General features: G+C 40.6%; 2 protein-coding genes across 3 annotated transcripts in view; one reads left to right on the top strand and one right to left on the bottom strand.

Moving 5' to 3' along the window:
* Positions 1-15,532, top strand: part of C14H7orf50 (chromosome 14 C7orf50 homolog) — a 140,769-nt gene that overhangs the window by 12,720 nt on the left and 112,517 nt on the right. The gene's annotated exons all lie outside the window — the stretch shown is intronic.
* GPER1 (G protein-coupled estrogen receptor 1) lies at positions 8,058-9,218 on the bottom strand. The gene is given in 1 exon segment (XM_035131319.2): positions 8,058-9,218. A coding segment is annotated over 1 exon segment (1,161 nt).

The following is a 15,532-nucleotide window of genomic DNA, read 5'->3' as shown; positions in this document are numbered from 1 at the left end:
ATAAACACATTAGATCCAGCATAATACAGAGGGGGTGGGGAATCAAATGGGAGCATTTTTGAAAGGCAGGATTTAAAGAACCCTCCTGCTTTAGTTCCTGGAGAGCCAATGTGGTGCAGTGGTTAAGACTTGGACTACTAGGACATTAGGAAGAACTTCCTGACAGTAAGAGCTGTTTGGCAGTGGAATTTGCTACCAGGGAGTGTGGTGGAGTCTCCCTCTTTGGAGGTCTTTAAGCAGAGGCTTGACAGGCATATGTCAAGAATGCTTTGATTGTGTTTCCTGCTTGGCAGGGGGTTGGACTGGATGGCCCTTGTGGTCTCTTCCAACTCTATGATTCTATGATTGCAACCTTGTTATACTTTCTTGATCTGTCACCATCTTTTGATACCATTGACCTTCATATCCTCCTGAACTGACTAGGGCACTACTTTACAGTCGTTCTGGTCCTATTGTCATAGTTGATTTCAGCGAATAGAATTAGGTAATGATCTCTTGACCCCCTGGCAGTTATGCTGTGGGGCACCACCATAGCTGCCAAGTTTTCCCTTTTCTCGCGAGGAAGCCTATTCAGCATAAGGGAAAATCCCTTAAAAAAAGGGATAACTTGGCAGCTATGGGCACCACACCAGAAGGTACCATTTTGCCTCCGGTGCTATTTAACATCTACATGAAGCCATTGGGAGTAGTCATTAGGATATTTGGGTAGGTAATCCCTAATTTTATTTCTCTGTAACATCTGAATCAGCACCATTGGCGAGTGCTTCCTGGGTCCAGATAATTGGCCAATTGACTACTTTGGATGGAGCAGGTACATTGTCTCAGGGTGCTTTTGGATCCCTCTCTCCAGGTGACCTCAGTGGCTATAAGTGCCTTATAGCAGCTTCAGCTGGTAAGACAGCTATTATTGCCATTTCTGGATCAGAATAGCCTGGTCACTGTTGTCCATGCATTGGTAAATTCCAGATTACGGTATATATATTTCATTTAAAAAGTTATAACTAACATTTTTACAACTGTAATTTAAAACACACAGGTTAAAATTGCAATAAAATAGACTAAAATGCAATTAAACTTCTACACAATTTCTAAACATGTGGGTAGGCTTGTCTAAATAAGAATGTCTTCAGCAGGCATCAAAGACTGCAATGCACTCCATGTGGAGCTGTCCTGGAGATTAACCCAGAAACTGCAGCTAGGGCAAAATGCAACAGCTCAGTGGCTCTCTGGGGCAGCATATCAGCATCATATTGCTGAAATACCTAATTGTATCAGTTGCCGATTAGGTGCCAAGCCAAGTTCAAGGTGCTGGCATTGGTGTTCAAAGTCCTATATAGCTTGAGACATGACAAGGATACTGTTTCATTGCTTATATATACATCATATCACTGCATTATTTAGAAGAGGGTAACCTACAGCAGTGTTTCTCAACCTTTTTTGGGCCAAGGCACACTTGTTCCATGAAAAAAATCATGAGGCACACCACCATTAAAAAAGTTTAAAAAGTTAACTCTGTGCCGCCCTATATTGACTATATAATTATGACTGTAAGAAACACTTGCCAATTGCTGTGTTGGTTGCAATCTCCTGTAATAAGGCTTCACAAGCCGCTGATTTCTCTGCCAGCACAATCCTTTGCTCAGCAAGTTTCAGGTTGAGCTCATCCAGCCAGCTTCTTTAAGTTTGTCTAAAACCACTCTCCCGTGGTGGTGGCTGTTGAGAGCTGCGCTCGCTCCGCGTCGTGACCCAGCCGGCTTATTTTCCAGCGGGTTAGCGATATTTATTGGCGGCCGCCAGGCACGTGACAATGCAAATCGCCCTTCTCGTCGCCACACATCGCGGCACACCAGCCAGCGTCTCGCGGCACACTAGTGTGCCGCGGAACAGCGGTTGAGAAACGCTGACCTACAGGTACCATATTATTAGAAGGTCCTTTCTGAACCATATTGCAACCAAGTCTTTAAGTGTGACAGCACCTACTTTTTTTCTGTTTCATATCATATTAATGTATTTTCTGTGTCTGTTGAATACTTTCTTCTTTCCATAAGCCTACTAAGTGGACTCCCCCCCCCCAATCCCAGTTCATTTCTGAATTCATTTGAAATTCTTTTAACTTTTTATTTATTGTATTAAAGTGAAATTACTTTGAGATGCTTCATAGGAAGCAATTTTTAAATAAACTAAATAATAGCAATAATAATATATCCTTTTAGACCGTTCTAATGCTTCACACCTTTACAACATCCCTGCAGCATTATTACTCATATATCAGTTTTAGGGTGCTGAAACTCAAAGGATTGACTTAAAGGATTGTAGCTCACCTGAGCCCACCTGGAAAATTCATGGCATGTTACTGGTTTACTCCTAGTAAATTCCTAGAAAGATTTGGGTGGGGGTCTTCTTTGTTCAAGTTAGTCTACTAGCCCTGCTGCAGAACTGATTGTATGAAACTGCAAATTAGATAATGCATATACATGTAAAAATATATCTGAAATGGTGATCTGGGAGGGATTGAGCCTATGCCTTTGCATGTTTTACAATGTATCTTCTACTTAGGAATTCATTTGTACCCACAAAAATATAACAAAGGGTCTGTAAATTAGGCAACAAATATTTATTGATTGCTTTATTTTAAATTCTCACTAAGCTTTTAGTGTTTAGTGCACCCTTAGTTTAAAGTCTTACCGGCAACAACGAAAAGCTTCATAAACTTTTTAAAAAGTATTGTTTCTTGTGCTCTTACTTGGGACACTCATTCAGATTGTTGGCACTTGTCTGTGTCAAGGGACAATGGAGTGTGCCTCTGGGGGTGAAGACTAACTGCTGCATTAGCAGCACTGAAGTGATGTCACCGTAGCATACACCTGTGCTGTGTTTATGGAGCTCTCAGGGCTGCCCAGAAAACAAGACCCCACTCTCATCCTTGCTGATGTTGTCCTAAGGAAAGCAGAGCAATACATTTGACACCAGCTGGGCTGCTGGAGTTGCCGGAAGGTGGCATACAAGGTGCCCTCCAGCCGTCTTAGGGATTCCACTTTGGATTTGTGTAGGGTTTACTCCCTAGCCCTTTCTCCTCCCAAAGATATTCCGCAAGGCAGCAGAGGTTTAGGATCAGAGTTTTCCTTCTCCCAGATGAGCTACCTTCATAGATTGACAAGCCCCATCTGCCCCTCACTTGCCTCTACAGTACATGTAGAAATTGCCTTCTTTGCCATTAGACCCAGTATTGGTCTCGTCTGCTCAATCCGCCAGAGCCTTTCTTTACATACAGGGGAAGTCCCTAAGTCATGGAGTGTTTGAGACCCATTGGCTACCCTCACCTGGTTTAGCTGGCCAGTTGAAGCCATTGATGGGTTGTGGCTGCTGTTGCATGCTGAAAGCTTCTAGGAGCCACAGGTGAGAGCTGATCGCAGGATAGGGACCAAAGGTGGAGAAACTAGCCCAGAAGGAGGACGATGTGTTCCGTACCAGAGCTACCGGTATTACCCCCTCTCCTAACACTCCATACACTCCATAGTAATCATTCAGTTTACTACTCAGGATTATACCTGCTTGGCCTGGATCAGCTGCAAGTGACTCTCTGATCTTCTGTGTGTGTCCTGTATGTGCATGTGAGACTGGGGTTGACCATACCTGCTGCTGATATGCAGCTCCTGGATCCCAACATGTTAGTCTCCTTGAATTACTGGCTCCATGGGAAGCTTTATAAATTTAGATTTTTAAAAAACATGAAACTACATCTTGGAAATTTGTAGTGAAACTTTTTGCTTTTTTGTTAGCTATGTGCCACAGCCCTAGTCAGGATCTAAGTCTTCCTGTCCTGCAGCAGGCAGAGCATGTCTTCTGTGAGATCTGTGTGGAGGTCATAATATAGCACAATTCTGGAGGGTACAGAGCACTTCATAGAAGGGATTGAAAGTCAATCACATAGGAAAGATAATCTTTTGAAGCTCTGAAATGCAATCAGAATTTAGTTCTGTGCCTAGCCTGTATTCAAGGGTATGATCAGCAGAAGAGGCAGACCCCCTCCAATAATAGGAACATTACCTAGTTTAGTGCAGTATGTCCGTGATTATCTTTAACATAGCTTGAAAAGGAACTATAGCATACTAAACATGGATGTACAAGGATGTTCTTTTTCCACACTCCAAAGTAGCTTTCCAATACTTTCTCCATGTTGCTTTCCAAAGTTCTCAAGACCTTGCAGCCTGTTAGTGACAAGTATGAGGAGGTTGAAGTCTTTTTTTTTTTTTTTAAATATTTTTATTAATTTTCCAATTAAAACCAATTATATCACATTCAATATTTCAAATTATACACATATATATATCAATCAGACCGAATGTTATGCCAAATCATCTAAAGAATTTTTTATTTGGGTTCCCATGCTTCAAGAAATTGGGAATTCCTCGCAACTGTCCACTGCCGTCTTTTTTCTAAAGTTCAAATCGTCCTTCAAGTTCATAATAATCCAGATCTTCCCCTTACAGTCACATAGATGTTTTCCACTTTCACGATTGTTTCCCAGCTGCTGATATAAATATCAAACAAAGTCTCACAGATGTTCTTTCTCCTGTGTGAGTTAATCAGTCCAGCCTCCCCATAAATCTTCTTAATGGAGCTCCTGTTGCGTTGAAGCAATTCGAAGTAGCGCCATCTTAAAAAGCTCAAATCACTTTCGCTTTCCTCTCATGGCCATGAAAATTTACGATCATTATAGAATTTACAGCTTTTCCAGGCAGGAGACCCAAACATCAAACCATAGACTCTTGGTAAATTAATGGATCTCCTTGCCCTATAGCTGAACTTAGCTTCAGGTCGCTGCTCCAATTTAAAGTGCGTCACAGCTCATAAATCCTCCGAACGCATTCAGAACTCCTTCCGTCCGACTAGGGGGGGGCTTTTCTCATCGGCAACTCCACATCTTTAAAAAAATATGCTCAGTAACAACAGTTATAAGGTTCAACTCACACAGTCTTTTGCTTCTCTTTCACTCCAAACAAGCCAGGACATCGCGTCCGGGAAGGTACGAGGCAACAATATGAAGAAAAAAAAATAAAATAAAAACTCACTCCCCTTATCGCTCCGTCCCCATCAATCCTTCTTCCAGATGCAGTACAATCTTTGACTCCTCTCACTCGGCAGCATAAATTTCTCAGCAGTAAACAGCGCTTCTTTCCCTCCTTCTGAAGTATGTCCATAGATTTAAGCCTAATTATCTTCTTTAACCATGGAAATCCCCGCCATGCAGATTAGCGTCCGGGAGTCCTGGCCCTTGTAAGTGCTCAGCCCAAGCTCCCCCCACTCCAAAAACAGTCGGAGTGGGTCTGGGGGCATCGCGGGCCAGCGGCCCCTCTCCGTAACCCCCGGAGAGGGTAGGGGGTTGCCATTTACTCCCCTAGCAACCGCCAAATTCCTTACAAAGGTCAGAGAGATGGAAAACAGGTCCGCCATTCCTGCAGGCGGAAACCGGAACCGAGGAGGTTGAAGTCTAGGGAGCTAAGCCCAAAGGAGGCAGTCAAGGGTCAGCCAAGGTCCACTTTTCCCTTAAACTCAAATTTCTTTTCCCGTAGTCAAGTCCAGTAAGAAGCAAACTTTTCTCCATCCTGGCAGGAAATGCTGAAATCATCATAGTATGCAAATTGTCTTTACAAATAGACGTTAATATCCATATAGGAAAGGTCTCTTTGATTCTGACTGTCCAGTCTCTGAGCCAGTTTAGATGATAGCCCTCCTTGTGCATGTATACCTCCTCCCCTCCTTGCATATAGAGTGCAATTTCTAAATTTGGCAGTGCCTTATTTATTGGAAGTGTCATCTTTCTCTGATACCATGATGAAAGATTTTAGATAAGAGAATTAGGGAGAACCTGCAATAAATTGCAGTTCATGAGATACATTCTATATAAGAAATAATATTTGTTATTTTCAAGGTAAAGGGGACCCCTGACCATTAGGTCCAGTCGTGACCGACTCTGGGGTTGCGCGCTCATCTCGCATTATTGGCCGAGGGAGCCGGCGTATAGCTTCCAGGTCATGTGGCCAGCATGACAAAGCCTCTTCTGGTGAACCAGAGCAGCACATGGAAACGCCGTTTACCTTCCCGCTGTAGCGGTACCTATTTATCTACTTGCATTTTGACGTGCTTTTGAACTGCTAGGTTGGCAGGAGCTGGGACCAAGCAATGGGAGCTCACCCCGTCACAGGGATTCGAACCGCTGACCTGCTGATCAGCAAGCCCTAGGCTCAGTGGTTTAACCACAGCGCCACCTGGGTCCCTTATTTTCAAGGTATTGTATAGTAAATAAAATTAAAGAAAGGTGAAAGTGAAATAAAAGCAAATTCTATTTTATGAATGGGAAGGGAGGTGGGAGAGGAAGCCAGTTACCCATTGAATCTCCTGATTGCAGTGTGAATGCAGGTATTGAGAGTGAATATTGCTTGAACATGCCCAGGATCCAAGTATTCTGGGGGGGGGAAAGTTGATTCGAGTTAGTGGATATCAGACCCACTACCGGTAGCAGTGTCTTTCCCCACACTGTAAGAAGAGTTCAGGGCTCCAGGTTGCTTGGACCAAAAGATGTGTAGTGGTATTTGACATCTGGGAGAGTTTCAGTAGAAGAAAAGTGAAACAAAACACCTACCCACTTGGCCTTTCTTTGCTACCCTATAAAGCACTAGACAGCTCAGGGTGATCTTAAGCATTTAATTGCTGTATAGTGCGGGTGTTCTGAAGAGTGGAACTGGAAAATGTGTTCGTTTTCCTTTTCTTGGAAACATTCCTATATAGTGCAGGAAGAGAAATATTTTCTGTTTTAAACTGATGGCATGCATACCCTTCCAGAATACTTACTACAGGCTACATTGAGCTAGTAATTTCCCACTTTTCTCCTGGAATCCATTTTCCTTCCCCCACCCTCAACTGGCATGCTAACATTTTGTGTCTCAGCTCACTCACAGTCTGTCTAATATTTATACCCCGCCCATGTAGCTGGTTCTTTTAGAACTTTTCCTTTGTCTCCTGAGGTGGAAGTGAAATCTACCCATAGAGAAAAACCATAAGGTTTAGCACAGTGGGGGTTATGCATAATTTGCCCCCACAACTAAAGCATAGCGAATACACAGGAACTCCTGTCTTTCATGTTAAATGTGGTCATGGAAATTTCATCTTCAGGTAACAGGATGAGTAATAGAATATTTCTTATCTCTGTAGGCATAACTGTCATCTACATTCCATGAGTTAAGGAAGTTCACAAACCTTTGAGCCATTTTGAATTGTTTTTTAAAAATACCATTCTTTCTTTCTGCAAACTTGTATTATAGTTCTGTATAACTGGAGAAGTCCCTTGAGTATGTACCATTACCTTAGTTTTGGGTGGCCCTGTTTCACTTGCAAGCTGATAAGCACTCAACTGCCTGAGTCCACTATTAAAAGGGAAGATTCTTGGTGATTCAGGGGATTTGGAAGTAATAAAAGCCTAATAGCTAACTCTAATAATTAAAAAAGAAACAACCCAGAAAGAGAGGTCCATTGTAAATCTAGATTGAATTTCTATTTTCTTAATAGTTTGTGCAACAGTATGTGTCTATTAATATACAGCACCATGCTTTCAGCACTGTAGCTGTTTTCTTCACCAGGTTTGCAAGCTGATATTCTTGGAAGGAAAATCGACGAGACTCTATATATGTGACTGCATTTCTGTATCAATATGTTCTATTGAATTTCCCTATTCTTACTGCAGTTTTACTACAGTATTTTGTTCAGGGCATCTAACATGGCAGAAAAATAACTATAATACACTTATTAGTTAATGTTGCGTTCTTCCTTAGACTTTTCTGCTACCGTATTGTTCACAAGTATGCAAATACAACTGCCCCCCCATGAGCCTTTTATTAGTTTCTAACCTTAATGAAATGCAGATTTGAGTACTGTAATGTGTAATCTTTTACATATCATCATAAAAATAGTACAAATCTTTGTGCATGGGACAAAGTATATGCTTTTTCTATTAGCATTGTGATCAAGTTCCATTATGGTACCTTTAAATATAGGCTAAATTAAACTTCTGATTGCTCATTGCTATCAGGAATAACAGATTTCAGGGTAGCATGACAAAACCGGTTTAGAACAGAGACTTTGGTTTTCTGTTCAATATACAATTTCAGTTTCTCTCTGAAAGTTTCACCTAGGAAGCTGTAGATAAGAGGATTCAAACAGCTGTTTGAGAAGGCTGCAAGGTTCACAATGTGTCCGGTTAAGGGGTAGTTATGTCTGAAAGATTGGCCCCTTGATGCGGTTTGCTCTGTCTTTTGAAGAAGTTGCACACTTATGAAGACATTTTCAGGAAGCCAGCAGATGAAGAAGACAAGGACAACAACAAAAATCATACGAAGAGCTTTCTGTCTGCGTATCCGCAAACTTCTGTGCTTGTGAGCTCTTATCAAGACTCTTATAATTAACGAATAACAAAGGCCTATAATAGCAAAAGGGATGATAAACCCTAAGGTTATTTCTAGCCACTGAATTTCTTCTACATCCGCAAAGCAAAAGGAAACCTCCCCAGCATGTTGCAAATGTACAGCTGTGAAGGGCACTAGTGCTGCCGAGATAGATGCCAACCAGATGAGGCCACAGCTTAACCTGGCGTGTTCCATGGTGCGAAATAAGTTGGACTTCATTACTTTTGCTAGTGCTATGTATCTGTCAAAACTCATCCATGTTAGGAAGAATATGCTGCTGTACATGTTGATTTGAAGGAACAATGACATAAAAGTACAAATTATTGTGATATCGTAATACTTTTCGTCGAGATTAAAAACTTCGATGAGAGAGTCAGCCACCAAAATGAGATCTGCTACTGCAAGGTTTATGAAATACAAGTCTGGAATAGTCATCTTTTCACGAAAACTTATGTTCACCACTAAAATAAGAATGTTTCCTACGAAGCCAATAGGAAAAAGGAATATTGTGTAAAGGCATGATAAGAAAAGACCTATAATGTATTGCTGGTGTTCTGATTTATCCGAGAGGCTGACAGTTTTGTTTTCATTGCACAGATATGATCCATTTCGTTCAAAATATGTGCTGTTACAAAGTACTTGAGATGTGGATGCTGTGAAAATTTCCATGGTATGGGCCTCTCTTGGGTAAATCGCTTAGGACTTCAGTACCAAAGTGCTTAAATGGCTGGTGAATCTGAAGAGATCTGTAGAAGTCATATTTTGTAATCTGCAAAGGCAGAATCAGTTTAGGTCAAGACTTGCAGAATTTCTACAGTACCTTAAGAAAAGTGGTAAGCAAGAATCAATTGATATATTCTATAACACAGGAACTTTTGTATAGTAATGATGATTTCAGGTGTATACATATTTCTTCTATTGTAATCTTGCTTACAATTTGAAAGATGCTGAATCATAATAGTTCTGTTTACTTCAGTTTAGCAAATAATGAATCTTGTTTGATCTGCAATTAATAAAAAGAAAATAATTAATCTCCTTCCTGTAAAAATGAAAGTGTTCATTATTTATTAACATGAATGGCCTTAGCATCTGTTCATGTATATCCATGATGCTGTCTTTGTGAATTTAGTTAGATGAACCACAAATATATGAATGTACATGTTCAGTGTAAATGTTTTTGGGATCATTTTAGGATCTGTATAGTGGCAATGAGTAAAACCTCTTTTTGGCATTGCTCTTATGAGAAAAGGATAAAAATCAGGACTAAAGCCAGTTTTGGATGAAATAAAAGATCAACTTTCTGTTGTGTCATGTTTTTTGCTTTCATAGATAATTATAGAAATCTTAACATATAACCCCCACAGCACATGTTTTGGCTGCAAAACTGATAGCTAGAAGAAAAGTATGGGACCCTTCTGATTCTTACTCTATTTTTGTCACAGAGGCTTAAAAAGAGAGAGGCTCTTATAGATCTGCACATTTTAATTGCTTTTCAATGGTATAACAGAAGTCTTTGGAAAAAGAATATTTATTTCTTAAGCAGTTACCTTTTCTATCTATGTTGTTAAATGATTTGTAAAATTATAAGGAAATAAAAATAAAGCAGATTACCACAGATTATTATAATCTTGAACTGGGTTATGTAAACCTTATTGCCAAAAAGCCATGAGCAGCTAAGATTCTTACAGCATTTTAAGTATATGGAAGTGGAAACACATGTAAATAAGATGTAAACTCTGTTTGGCCTAAATATCTCTGACCTAATTTTTGAGCCAGATTGAAATATTACATACATTTGATTATTGAGACCTATCAGCCTAACCTCTTCCAGCGCAGTTGGTAGTAGAATGCTGTGTGCAGCTCTGGTTGCCTAATCTGGAAAAAGCTATTGAAGGGATGGTGAAGACAATAACTGGTTTAGAATCTATGAAAATAGACTAAAGATAAGCTATTTTTATTATAGAAGGTGGAGGATTAAGGTGGCAGTGGCAACATGATACAGTTTTATAACATGAAAAGTGTAACCAGAATACCTTTCCAAATAGTTCTCTCCATCCAGTTAAATTGATTGACATTAATAAGTTGATTCTTACAAAATTTGCTACCAGAAGCTGTGGTGATGGTCACCACCTCAGATTTCTATAGAAAATAACTGGAAGGATACATTTATTAATAGTGATTAGCCATAATAGTTTAAAATAAAAAATCCCAAGTTTTGAGGTGGTATACCTCATGAGTACCAGATCCTGGGAACATGCATCAGAGGGGATATCCAGAAGTGGCCGGTTTTGAATATCCAGAAGTAGCCGGTTGCTGTTGGAGACCAAATACATGCCTATCCAGACGTGAGTTGAATTCAGTGGAACTTACTCCCAGGTAAATGTTCATTGGATTGCAGCAACCTTAGCCTGGTCTTAGTCTTATTTCTTCCTATTTTATATGAAGGTACTGTATGCTTAAAGTCATTTCAAGGGGTTTGTCATGTTTATTTCCAGAAAGAAAATTTATTTTTACTTGCCCAAAATAAAATACTGTGTTTTTGAATTACCACGAGGCTTGTGACAACATATTTTTAGATTAGTTACTTTTTGAAAAAATGCATAATCTTGTAAAAAAAAATTGATTTTGGCAGTAGAGGATTTAAGAATAACTCAGCTATTTTTTTAACTTACCAATCTTTATAATTATTGTTTCTGCAAGGTAGAATAAATCACTTTTATACATCACTAAAAAGCAGGCCAATGGAAATATTGAAGGGAAAACAATATTTTAAATAGTAGTGCATCAGTGGCATTCTGATAATGCTCTGGGTTTTGCAAGAAATCTAAACGATTTCAACAACATTCATCATTTTAAATTGTTCTTACCATCATGTGTTTTTAGGCTAATTTATGTTTAATTACATCACTATCACCACCACCAATTATAAAAGTTAGTGCTATTCAGATTATTCTGGATTGAATTGAAGGCAGTAGTGTATCGGTACAGTTAATTTAGAACTGAATAAACACCTATATTTTTAAAAGATTGTTTAAGATACTGTACTTAAATGGTTTATAGCAACAAATCCAGGTCTTCCTGCAAGTCTTACCACTATAACAAAGTTTTATAGATTCTTGTAGTTCTGCAGTTTTTGTTGAGCTGACATCATTTTAAAGGCTAAAATTAACTCTGTTTCTGCTGGTTTATTTCTCTTTGCCAGTTCAATCTGTATTTTTTTATATAAAAAAACATATTTCAAGAGACTTGGGATATTTGCCTATTTTCATCCCTCTTTTGCTTTTGGGATCCTACTTCAAATACAAAAATAAACTCAGATGCCAGTACACTGAGCACAATTTCACAGATTCAGCTAGAAGAAGCACCTTCAGCATGTACAACTGCTTGGCAGTACAAGCATATAGCAAATGCAATTAAAAGAAAAACATTAAAACTCAAAAGTGAAGAATGATTCTTTAACACATGCTTTAATAACTAGAGTGAGATATTCCTTGGCTGTACAAGTATATAGCAAATGCAATTAAAAGAAAAACATTAAAACTCAAAAGTGAAGAATGATTCTTTAACACATGCATTAATAACTAGAGTGAGATATTCCTACCCTCTTTCGTGAGTCCTGTTTTCCCTTCTTAATCGCTTGCATGTTTCGGTCAGCTCAAGAGGTATCCCCATCTTGATATATGGCATTGTGGTGTTCATCCTCGCTATCATTTTGCTGCAACAAACTTAGCTGTATCATAACATTCAATGTGCCGGTGCTGCTTCTAAATCGTGATGCAGCAGGTGGAGGCTTGAGCTTCATCTGCTGCTGAAGGAAGCTGGTTGATAACTGCACAAACACCACCTGGTGGCTGCCAGAATTGCTCTGCTTACTGTGGGAAAAGAAGTCTTGAACAGCTAGGTTAAATCCTGTTTTCTCAGTGGAAGGGACAAGACTATAGTGCATGTCCTCAGCAGACTTTTTACTCTGTGTGTGTATGGTGTGAGAGAGGGGAAGAATAAAATACTCATTCCTTTCTTAAACAGCAGCACCCAATGCCTCATTCAAACTGCTTTTGAAGCAGTTAGGGATATTACACCAGGTTGGAGGGGGTAAATGCTGTTTAAAAGGGGAAAGCTCAAAGTTCCACTGGGCATGCCTCCCAAGCCCATGGCAGCTTATTGGATCCTGGCCACAGTTGGGCACACAGAGTCTAGGGCTTGCTGATCAGAAGGTCGGTGGTTCGAATCCCTGCAACGGGGTGAGCTCCCGTTGCTCGGTCCCAGCTCCTGCCCACCTAGCAGTTTGAAAGCACACCAAAGTGCAAGTAGATAAATAGGGACCGCTACAGCGAGAAGGTAAACGGTGTTTCTGTGTGCTGCTCTGGTTCGCCAGAAGTAGCTTTGTCATGCTGGCCACATGACAAAGCTGTCTGTGGACAAACGCCGGCTCCCTCGGCCTATAGAGCAAGTTGAGCGCCGCAACCCCAGAGTCGGACATGACTGGACCTGATGGTCAGGGGCCCCTTTAAGATAGAGGAAAAAAATGGGATTTCTGTGGATCATAAATGACCTATATTATATTAAAACAGTGCTTAAAAAGCACAGTATACTTGTGAGAAGTTCAGCTTTCTGAGAATTTTTTTATTTTAGAAAACAAAAAAAACTGTCTAGCTCTCATGGTTGTGAAACTATGCTTGAAAGTGCTGCTGCATAAGTTGCCAGTACTAACACCTACCCTAAGTGTACTTCAGTAATACCATTGTACATATGGATACAGCATGATTTTAATACACTGCAGAGTTTCCATGATGTGATCATGTGATCGTGTTGTGAATGAACTTGAGGAGTTCACCTTGAATGCATTTCTCCACTGCCCCAGAAATGCCTTACCCAACCTGGTGCCCACCATACATTGTGGAATATAGTCCCGTTATCCCTAAGCATTATTCATGCTGGCTGGGACCGATGGGAATTAGAGTCCAGTTTCTGAAGGACACCAGGTTGGGATAGGCTGCTCTAGAACCATGGTTGTTCAGCAAACCTTTCCTTTGTTCACTTCTCTGCCAAATAAGCCCTATGTGTCTGCAGTGGAATCTTTGTGCATTGTAGAAGATTCTGAGGGATGTTATGGGGCGTGTTCTCTGTGCACCATCTTGGCTTGCTGGGCCTCACTTTTGCTCCCGTTAACATTTCTACCAGCTGCACATTACACAGAATATCGGGGGGGGGGGGACTGAATTTCAGAGAAGCTTGACACAGTTTGAAAATCATTGCTGCAGAACCCAGAAATCACAGTTTTGGTCATTATTTCTGGCTGTTGATAGCCTTTATTCTAAACTGTAGCTACGTACGTACGTACGTATGTATAATCTGGTTGTTGGTCAGAAACCAAACGTGAGATTTACCATTTACTAAATTATTCAGTATTTTGTAACATGTCAGTGTGGATCAGGGACAGCCAACATGGTGCCCTCCATATGTGAGCTCCAACTTCCATTAACCTCAGCCAGTATGGCTAGGGCTCAAGTATCAAGGGAGCTATAATTTCAAACATCTGGAGGGCGCCACATTGACTACCCCTGCTCTACATGGCATCTCTTTATTATTATTCATGCTTGATGCTCAGAGTGACCTTTTCTAAGCTCAGTTTTTAAAAAACTACCTGTATGTATGCTTTTCAGGTTAAGAAGCCAATTGTTATCCAGTGATTGTGCTCTGTATTCTATTCTATTGCATGCCAATATTTTATGAAGCCAGCAAGACAGATGCTAAGTATTCATACTGCTATGGGCATCGCTGGCTCCCCTGTCATACCTCAGAATCTCTGCTGTTGCTGAGATTCCACTTGCTGGCATTTGGTATCTCCACATAGTAAAATGGAGTCAAATTAGGTCAGCGGCAGCAATTTATCAGAGTTCCATTTGTGACTAGGTAACAGCTCTTGCTGTTCAATATGGCATATGTTTCCTCACATTTTCAGAGAATGACCCTTGTTTCCGAATACCCAAGCTTTAGCGCTCGTACTTTCTGAGCATTTAACAGGTGTGGTGGGACTAGCTACAGATTTCTGTCATAAGTGCATGCAATGGCAGACTTACATTTGCCTCCATGTGATGCGTGAAGCATTGAATGTAACATGCTGGAGTGGGGAGAACAGCTCCATGGAGGCAGGGGCAGTCAGTGGTAAACCTCACATCACAGAGCAGTTTAGTTGTAGCTTGTATTGAACATATAACTGCTCATTTTATTTTCTCGGTGTTTGCATTTATTGGGTTCTTTGGGCTATTCCTTTCACACAGTGAGTAAGATAAATGGCTATTAGTCATGACGTCTATATGGAACCTCCATGTTCAGAGGTAGTATACTGCTAAATACTAGTTGCTGGAGTGTGCAAGAGTTATTTAGTTATTGTATTCATAAGTCATTTTTTCCCAAGACACCCAAGAAGACTTAACAATTTCAAAATACTAAAACAAATAATAAAAAAATGTAAAGTTGGCCTTGTGAGTTGAGGAGTCAGTCTGACTGGAGTAAGTCCTGATGTTTCCTTTGTCTGTTTGCCTGCCTGCCTCACTCTCTTCTGCCTTCCCACAGGGTGGATGGCGTCCGTTGGATCCATAGGGGAAGGGTTTAATTTACTGGAGCAGGCCCTGATGTTGACCATACTTTCCTTCCTTGCTGGCGTCTTTAACCACTTTTGATCCTCAGGTCTCTGATCCCCAGTCCCCTTCCCATACCTTTTCCAGTCACATGAGATCCCTTGGATTCTTTGTAGTTTGCCCTTCTTTCTCCCCCCCCCCCCAAAAAAATCAGGGTGCGTCTTTCCTTTGGTGGGTTCATTTGAGGTCAGATAATGCGTAGACTTTTCCCCCCAGATACTACTTGCTTGAGTGTGGGTAGATGTTAAATAATCCCCTCCAATCCCCAAAGGCGAAATATGAAAACTGTTCAAAGAGGCTTGGCAATGTCTCCAGCTTAATAGAAGCTAAGAATCAGCACTTGTTAACTAAGGTAAAGGGACCCCTGACCGTTAGGTCCAGTCGTGGACGACTCTGAGGTTGCGGCGCTCATATCGCTTTACTGGCCGAGGG

Source organism: Zootoca vivipara, chromosome 14, assembly GCF_963506605.1.
Source record: "Zootoca vivipara chromosome 14, rZooViv1.1, whole genome shotgun sequence".
NCBI classification, from domain to species: domain Eukaryota; kingdom Metazoa; phylum Chordata; class Lepidosauria; order Squamata; family Lacertidae; genus Zootoca; species Zootoca vivipara.
Note: the sequence above shows the minus strand (reverse complement) of the source record. Positions and strands in the feature narration are given on the sequence as shown.